General features: G+C 39.0%; 1 protein-coding gene across 1 annotated transcript; it reads left to right on the top strand.

Moving 5' to 3' along the window:
• The first annotated feature begins 5,166 nt into the window (after nucleotides 1-5,166).
• Nucleotides 5,167-7,613, top strand: Adam4 (a disintegrin and metalloprotease domain 4). The gene has a single exon (NM_020305.1). It carries the CDS (start codon nucleotides 5,213-5,215, stop codon nucleotides 7,478-7,480), a length of 2,268 nt encoding a protein of 755 aa, NP_064701.1. The 5' UTR covers nucleotides 5,167-5,212; the 3' UTR covers nucleotides 7,481-7,613.
• Nucleotides 7,614-8,439: the final 826 nt, after the last annotated feature.

The following is an 8,439-nucleotide window of genomic DNA, read 5'->3' as shown; positions in this document are numbered from 1 at the left end:
CTAATTGCTCTGGCTACAACTTCGAGTACTGTATTGAATAGATAGGGAGAGAGTGAGCAACCTTGTCTGGTTTCAGATTTTAGTGGGATTGCATCACATTTCTCTCCATTTTGTTTGATGTTAGCTATTGATTTGCTACATATTATTTTTATTATGTTTAGGAATGGGCCTTGAATTCACAATTCCAAGATTTTTAACATGAAGAGGTGTTGTATTTATCAAATCCTTTTTTAGCATCTAATGATTGATCGTGTGGTTTTATTTTTCCCTTTGAATTTGTTTATATAATGGATTACTTTGATGGATTTCTGCTTATTGAACCATCCCTGCATTCCTGGGATGAAGCCTATTTGATCATAGGGTCATTTTTGATCTGTTTTTGGATTCAGTTTGCTAGAATTTTATTGATTACTTATGCATTAATAGTCATACAGGCAATTGGGCTGAAGTTCTCTTTCTTTGTTGGGTCTTTGTGTGGTTTAGGTAGCAGCGTTACTGTGGCTTCATAGAATGAGTTAGGCAGTGTTCCTTTTGTTTCTGTTTTGTGGAACAGTTTGAATGGTATCGTTATTGGGTCTTCTTTGAAGGTCTGATAGAATTCTGCACTAAAACCATCTGGTCCTGGGCTTCTTATTTTGGATGGAAGACTTTTAATGACTGCTTCTATTTTTTTAGGGGTGATGAGACAGTTTAGATGGTTTATCTGATCATCGTTCAGCTTTGGAGCCTGGTATCTGTCTAGAAAACCATCCATTTTATTTAGATTTTCCAGTTTTGTTGAGTATAGGCTTTTGTAGTAGTATACAATGTTTTCTTTTAACTTCTTCAATTTCTGTTATGTCTCCCCTTTATTTCTGATTTTGTTAATTTGGATACTGTCTCTGTGCTCTCTAGCTAGTCTGGCTAAGGGTTTATCTGTCTTGTTGATATTCTCAAAGAACCAGCTTTTGGTGTTGTTGATTCTTTGTATATTTCTCTTTGTTTCTACTTGGTTTTAGCCCAAGGTTTGATTATTTCCTGCCATCTACTCCTCTTGGGTATATTTACTTCCTTTTGCTTTAGTTTTCAGATGTGCTATTAAGATGCTAGTGTATGCTCTCTCCAGTTTCTTTATGGAGGCACTCAGAGTTTTGAGTTTTCCTCTTAACACTCCTTTCACAGTGTTCTGTTGTTGTGCCTTTATTTTCATTAAATTCTAAAATGTCTTTAATTTGTTTATTTTTTCCTTGACCAAGTTATCATATCATTGAGTAGAGAGTTGTTCCTTTTCCATATGTATGTGGGATTTCTGTTGTTTTTGTTGTTATGAAGACCAGCTTGAGTGAATGGTGATCTGATAGGATGCATGGGATTATTTAATTCTTCTTGTTTCAATGAGGCTTGTTTTGCAACTAATTATTTGGTCAGCTTTGGAGAAAGTTCCATAAAGTGCTGAGAAGAAGATATATTCTTTTGTTATAGGGTTAAATGTTCTATAGTTACCTGTTACATCCATTTGGACCATAACTTCTGTTAGTTTCACTGTGTCTCTGTTTAGTTTGTTTCCATGATCTGTCCATTAGTGAGAGTAGGGTTTTTGAAGTCTCCCACTATTATTGTGTGATGTTTAACAATTTCTTTTAAAAATGTAGGTACCTTGAATTTGGGGCATAGAAGTTCAGAATCAGAGTTCATCTTGGTAGATTTTTCCTTTGATGAGTATGAAGTGTCCTTCCTTTTTTTAATAACTTTTGGTTGAAAGTCGGTTTTATTTGACATTAAAATGGCTGCTCCAGCTTGTTCCATGTCTGTCTTTATCATTGAGATGTGTTTCCCCGTATGCATCAAAATGTTGGGTCCTGTTTATGTATCCAGTCTGTTAGTCTGTGTCTTTAAATTAGTCTTCTTCCTATTAAGGAATTGAGTCCATTGATATTAAGAGATATTAGGGACAAATGATTGTTGCTTCCCGTTATTTTTGTTGTTATAAGTGGAATTATGTTTGTGTGACTATCTTCGTTTTGGGTTGGCACAAGAAGATTAATTTCTTTTTTGTGGGTATAGTTTCCCTCCTTGTGTTGGAGTTTTCCATCTATTATTCTTTGTAGGACTGTATTTGTAGAACAGTATTGTTTAAATTTGGTTTTGTAATGAAATATCTTGTTTTCTCCATCTCTGGTAATTGCTGGGTACAGTAACCTTGGCTGGCATTTGCGTTCTCTTAGGGTCTGTATGACACACTTACCCAGGATCTTCTTGCTTTTAGAGTCTCTGTTGAGAAGTGTCGTATAATTCTGTTAAGTCCGCCTTCATATGTAACTTGACCTTTTTCACTTACAAATTTTACTATTCTTTGTTCTGTGCATTTGGTGTTTTGATTATTATGCAACAGAGGAATTTCTTTTCTGGTCCAATTCTTTTCGATTTCTATAGACTTCTTGTATGTTTATGGGCATCTCTTTAAGTTAGGGAAGTTTTTCTATAATTTTATTGAAGATGTTTGCTGGCCCTTTGAGTTGTGAATCTTTACTTTCTTCTATACCTACTATTTTTGTATTTTTGACTGTTGTGTCAATGTTTTCTATGATATCTTCTACATATGAGATTCTCTCTTCTATCTCTTGTATTCTGTTGGTGATGCTTGCATCTTTCCTAGGTTTTCTATCTCCATGGGTGTCTCCCTTTGTGATTTCTTTATTGTTTCTATTTCCATTTTTAGATTCTGGATGGTTTTGTTCAATTACTTCACTTGTTTACTTCTTCCTGCATTTCTTTAAGAGAGTTTTGTGTTTCCTCTTTAAGGGCTTCTACCTGTTCACTTGTATTCTCCTGTATTTCTTTAAGGAAGTTATTTATGTTCTTCTTAAAGTCCTCCATCATCATCATCATCATCATCATCATCATCATCATCATCATCATCATCATCATCAATAATCATCAATCATCATCATTATCATCATCGTCGTCGTCATCGTCATCATCATCATGTGTGATCTAGATCAGAATCTTGCTTTTCAGGTGTGTTGGGATATTCAAGACTTGCTATAGTGGGAGAACTGGGTCCTGATGATGCCAAGTAGCCTTAGTTTCTGTTGATTATGTTCTTGTGCTTGCCTCTTCCCATCAGGTTATCTCTGGTGTTAGCTGGCCTTGCTGTCTCTGATTGAAGCTTGTCTGTACTGTGAGCCTGTGATTCTGTGAGCTTGGGCATGTCAACTCTTGGGGACAACTTTTTTCTGGGCTGGATTGTGGTGCAGATGGCTGTAGCAAAGGATCAGTTCCTGTGTGCAGATAGGAACAGGAAGGATCCTGTTCCCAGCTGCACTGTGGTTTCTGGGTCCACTGGGTCCAGAGTCAAGACTCCTGGGAGACAAGTTTTCTCTGTGCTGGATTGGGGTGGAGAGGACTGTGGCCCAGTGTTAGCTCGCAGGTGCGGAGGGGAACCAGAAGCTGTATATAGGTTTTTGAGAACTTGTTATCACTCACTTGAATTTGATAAGAAACTATGTTTTACAACCTGAATTTTTCTTTTCATGGCATCTATGTAGTCTTAACATTCCATTGATCACCTCCAGTTGGTTTACAGTTTTTATTGAAAAAAAAATACAACATTTCTACCATGATTTCCCATTCTCCAATTCCTTTCAGATCTTTCTGAAGCCATCTAGAGAAGTCTATGACAAGCAACTGAGTTTTCTTTTTTTTCTTGGATATTTTATGTATTTACATTTCTAATATCTCCTTTCTCCCATCTCCCATCCTTCCTTCCCCTGATTCTATGAGGATTCTCCCTCTCTTGCCCACACAGGCTCACCCCAACACCCTGACATTCCCCTACACTGGGGAAATGAACCTTCACAAGACCAAGGGATTCTCCTATTGATGCTAGACAATGGCATCCTCTGCTTCATATGTGGCTGGAGCCATGATGGTTTGCTCCATGAGTAGTTGTGGGTGGTGGTTTAGTCCCTGGGAACTCTGGGCTGTCTGGTTGGTTGATATTATTCTTTTAAGCTATGGGGTTACAAGTGCCTTCAGCTCCTTCAGTCCTTTCTCTAACTCCTCCATTGGGGTCCCCATGCTCAGTATAATGGTTAGCTAAAGCATCCTCATCTGTATCAGTAAGGCTCTGGCAGAGCCTTTCAGGAGACATTCATATCAGGCTCCTGTCAGCAAGCACTTCTGGGTATCAACAATAATGACTGGAGTTCGGTGGCTGTATGAGTTTTCTAGAGATAACCCACTATTTTGCATGGTTGTGATGGATATGCTCTGAGATGCAGGGTCCTCAGAGACTTTATTGCTTCTCTCTGCTGTTATGCCTTTCTTGCCAACTTAATGATTTTTCTGTGCATTTAGCTGTCAGGAGCCATAATAAGACTAGTTACTAACTAGCAGGTAATCTTCCTGAGATGGTCTGCTTTGATTATAATATAATGTGCATCAGATTTGCTCTTGTTTGGCAAGGCCTTAAGAATTCATTTTAGAAAAGATTCCTGCTATTAACATGCTTTTCCTGTTATTATTAAACATTTATAACAATTATTAACCCACACCTTTGGAGCAGATCTCTGCAGATCTATGAAGATTTACTGTCTTGTAGTGATGCTATATAGACAAATAGATGACTTCTTAAGTCTTAATGATGATCCTGTAAGAATTCCTAAAATTCTATCAGTGATTTCTAAGCTCTTTTATAGTGGGATTGCTATTAGGTCCTTTTCTGATAGTCAAAACTGCAATGAGAACTCTGCCAGTCTCCCATGTGTCACCAGTTAATTGCTGTTAGATAATAACCAGACTTTCTCCTACTCAGAGCACATTTCATGACACTGTAAAACAGTTAACCAAAGGTCATAAAAAGGGAACTAGTGATTTATTATAGGTGCTAGGAAAGAAGAAAAACTATTGACTGGGTTTATCTATGTAAACCTTCACTAATAACTTAGGTATGATTTTTTCCCATTTACATTTTCACAGTCATATATGAGCTGTTTTAACCCAAATATACTTATTTCTCTAAGCGCCTCCCACTTTTTGCTCTTCCCTGGGGCTTCCGTAGACTGTCCAGGTCACTGAGCACACAATGCTTAGATGAGCACAACATTGTTATGTAACAGCCTCTCTCCCTTTACTTACCAGAGATTGTAGGCCTCTTGTCTCACTCTGCTCTCCTCATGCCTTAATGTTTTAGTCTTGTCTGCCACCCAGTGGACCAGATTTGGTTTGGTTCATGGCTCCCTTCCTCAGACCATCTACCTGGACTTGGGTCCTCCTGGAAGGTGCTCTCTGGCTCTCTGTGCTCTGTTCACTGTTGTCTTCTGTCTGCTGTTCCCATGGTCCACCCAAATGGCGCTTCTCTACCTCTGAAGTTGTGATCCCCAGGAAGGTTCCCCAGAGAATGGGTAAAAGTGATATGTCAGGGCAAATCACCTATAGCATGCGCTTTAGGGGACAAAGACATGTGGTCCACATGAAACTCAAGAAGAACATGATTTCTCAAAACTTTCCTGTATATACTTCTAATGACCAAGGAGCCCAGCAAGAGGATTACCCCTTTGTCCCTCAGGACTGTTACTTCTACAGCTACCTGGAAGGAGTCCCTGGGTCCCAAGCTACACTAGATACCTGCACTGGAGGTCTGAAAGGCATGATACGGGTGGATGACTCCACTTATGAAATCAAACCATTGACATCTTCTTCCAAATTTGAGCATGTAATTTCTCTACTTGTGGTGGATGAAAGGTCACGTAAGTCTAAAAAGTGTAGAAATGATGAGATTATGGCAGAGGCAGGTGACCCCCTTGAAGAGACTAAGCTTGCAGGAAGTCCCAGAGCAGCTCCCGTATATCTGTGGCGTATACATGTGAAAAATATAGCAATAATGTACACTGTGACTCACGCATTATTCATACAAGTAGGGCACAACCAAACCACCTCACTTGAGTTAGTATTGATTATGAACAGCATAGCAGATAGCATATATAGACCAAGTGGTTTGATTGTGTTTGCACGTGCTATATGTATTTGGAACAAACAGGACAACTTCAATATAACAGAATATAGTGACAGTGTTATAAAACTTATGGAACAGTTTGGGTATTGGAAATCTACATTTTATTGGGATTTTCCACACGCCACTTCAGCTCTTCTCTCAGGAACGAAATATGGAAACAAAGATTATGCAGCCTTTCAGAATGGATTATGTAACCCCAACTGGGGAGTTTTATATACACATGTAGGAAAAAACCATTTTTTTCTGGCTGCATCTTTAATGTCTCATGCAGTGGGTCACATTTTCAATATAGGACATGATAAACCTGGCTGTGTTTGTTTCAGAAGGAGCAGTTGTGTCATGAGTGAATTTCCTACTCTTCTGGACATGATGAGCAATTGTTCCCATCATAATCTACATGAGAAGATCATTGGTTGGGACGCTTGCTTGAGTCAACCGCGGGTTGCATATAAGAATTTCAAATATGCAGTTCCTCGTTGTGGAAATAAGGTAGTGGATGACAATGAGCAATGTGACTGTGGTACTTTAAAAGACTGTCTCTCTAATCACTGTTGTGGAACCAATTGTCAGTTAATTGGGAGCAGCACTTGTGCTGAAGGACTTTGTTGTCAATCTTGTAGGTTTGCACCCACTGGAAAGGTATGCAGGCACACGAATGGCATTTGTGATCTTCCAGAATACTGTAGTGGAGTCTCAGAGCATTGCCCACAAAATTTCTACATCATGGATGGAACCCCTTGTTCTCCACTAGCAGTCTGCATGTCAGGAAACTGTAGCGACCGCCAATTGCAGTGTCAAGCTCTTTTTGGATACCATGTAAAGGATGCTTCACCAGCATGCTATAAAGAATTAAATACCAAAGGTGACCGATTTGGAAACTGTGGGGTTAGAGAGGTACGTGGAGGAAGTAAACCTCTCGCATGTCAAGAGGAGGATATTTTCTGTGGACAGATTCACTGTGACGGTGTCAAGTTCGTTCCTGGTGGAGGTGAGCACACTACCTTTCATCACATAAAGGTAATGGATGTTAAAGAAGAACAGTGCTTTGGGTATGATGCACACCATGGGACAGAACTTCCGGAAATGGGACTTGTATTGGATGGTGCAAATTGTGGCCCTGGCAAATTCTGTAAAGCTCAAAAATGTGTTATTCACACAGAGTTGAATTTTCACTGCAACATTACTCAGTGTAACTATAAAGGGGTGTGTAACAACAAAGGCAACTGTCACTGTGTTCCAGGATTTCAACCACCACATTGTATACAAAGAGGAACAGGTGGTAGTGTAAACAGTGGCCCTCCGGCTACCTTTCAGGAAAAACTTCGAGCTGAAATACATGTGAGTATCAACAGGCTAATAATTATTATAGGTACTCGCATCCTTCTTATCTTGGCTTCAGTTCTTTTTGGTGCGCTTTTCAGAGCACTAATGCTAGAGACTGAAAAAAAGAAAAAAAAGACCCAACATCCAACTATTAACAAATAATTGACTTCATCCCAAACTAATTGGAGCCACACAATGGACAAAATCCATGTCCATCGATGATGTCTCCTGACATTCGTGCAACCATTCACAAATCTGAGAATTTCATCTTGAAATAAAATCACTGGGGAACTAGCCTTGTGTTTCTATGTTTAAATTTGATCTTTATGATTTAATCTCTCTCTCTCTCTCTCTCTCTCTCTCTCTCTGTGTGTGTGTGTGTGTGTGTGTGTGTGTGTGTGTGTATGAGTGTAGTGTGTAGTTTCTTGTGAAGGCCAGAGTTGGATCCCCAGGAGCTGGAGTTACAGGTGATTGTGGATCACCCAGCATGGGTGCTAGGAACCAGACTTTGGGTATCTTCAAGAGCAGCAAGCACTCTTAACTGCTGTGTCAGCTCTCTAGCCTCTTAATGCCATATAATTTACCACTTCTTCGGTTTGTTTTGATTTAAAACTTTCTCTTCCTGTTTTATGGTGCTAGGCAGCACAGCCAAGAACCCAGGGTCTTACTCAAGTCAAGTGAATATCTTGCTTTTTACTCTACTGTATCCAACCATTTGGCCACATTCTTTATACTGTACATGCAAAATCTATCCTTTGTTTTTTCATGAAAAGAAAGTACGTATTTGTGATGCCCATTTTGAAATTTTCTAGATGCTTCTATATCAACTTTGGGCTGTATTAGTATGTGCTACTATTACCATTGTCATGGCCTATTTTCAATTGTATTACATTGTTGTCTATTTTATTGTTAATGCATAATACGATCAAAAACGACATTTCTAGAATATATAGATGCACAAGGTAAACAGTTTAATGCGTTTTTGTAAGTGTTTGTTTTCTCTTAACCTGGCTATCTCCCAAATAAATGAGACTGCGCTATTCTATTCATTTAACACGCTATAAGGATACAAGAACTGAGCAGTGCTACTCTATCTAAATCTTCTAAACCAATCTTGCTAC

This window comes from Rattus norvegicus, chromosome 6 (genome assembly GCF_021556685.1).
Source record: "Rattus norvegicus strain SHRSP/BbbUtx chromosome 6, alternate assembly SHRSP_T2T, whole genome shotgun sequence".
NCBI classification, from domain to species: domain Eukaryota; kingdom Metazoa; phylum Chordata; class Mammalia; order Rodentia; family Muridae; genus Rattus; species Rattus norvegicus.
This window is presented reverse-complemented; position numbering and strand designations above follow the sequence as displayed.

What these genes read in the sequence shown, in the direction of transcription:
- Adam4 (NM_020305.1), top strand. Translation starts at nt 5,213, where the DNA reads ATGGCTCCCTTCCTCAGACCATCTACCTGGACTTGGGTCCTCCTGGAA.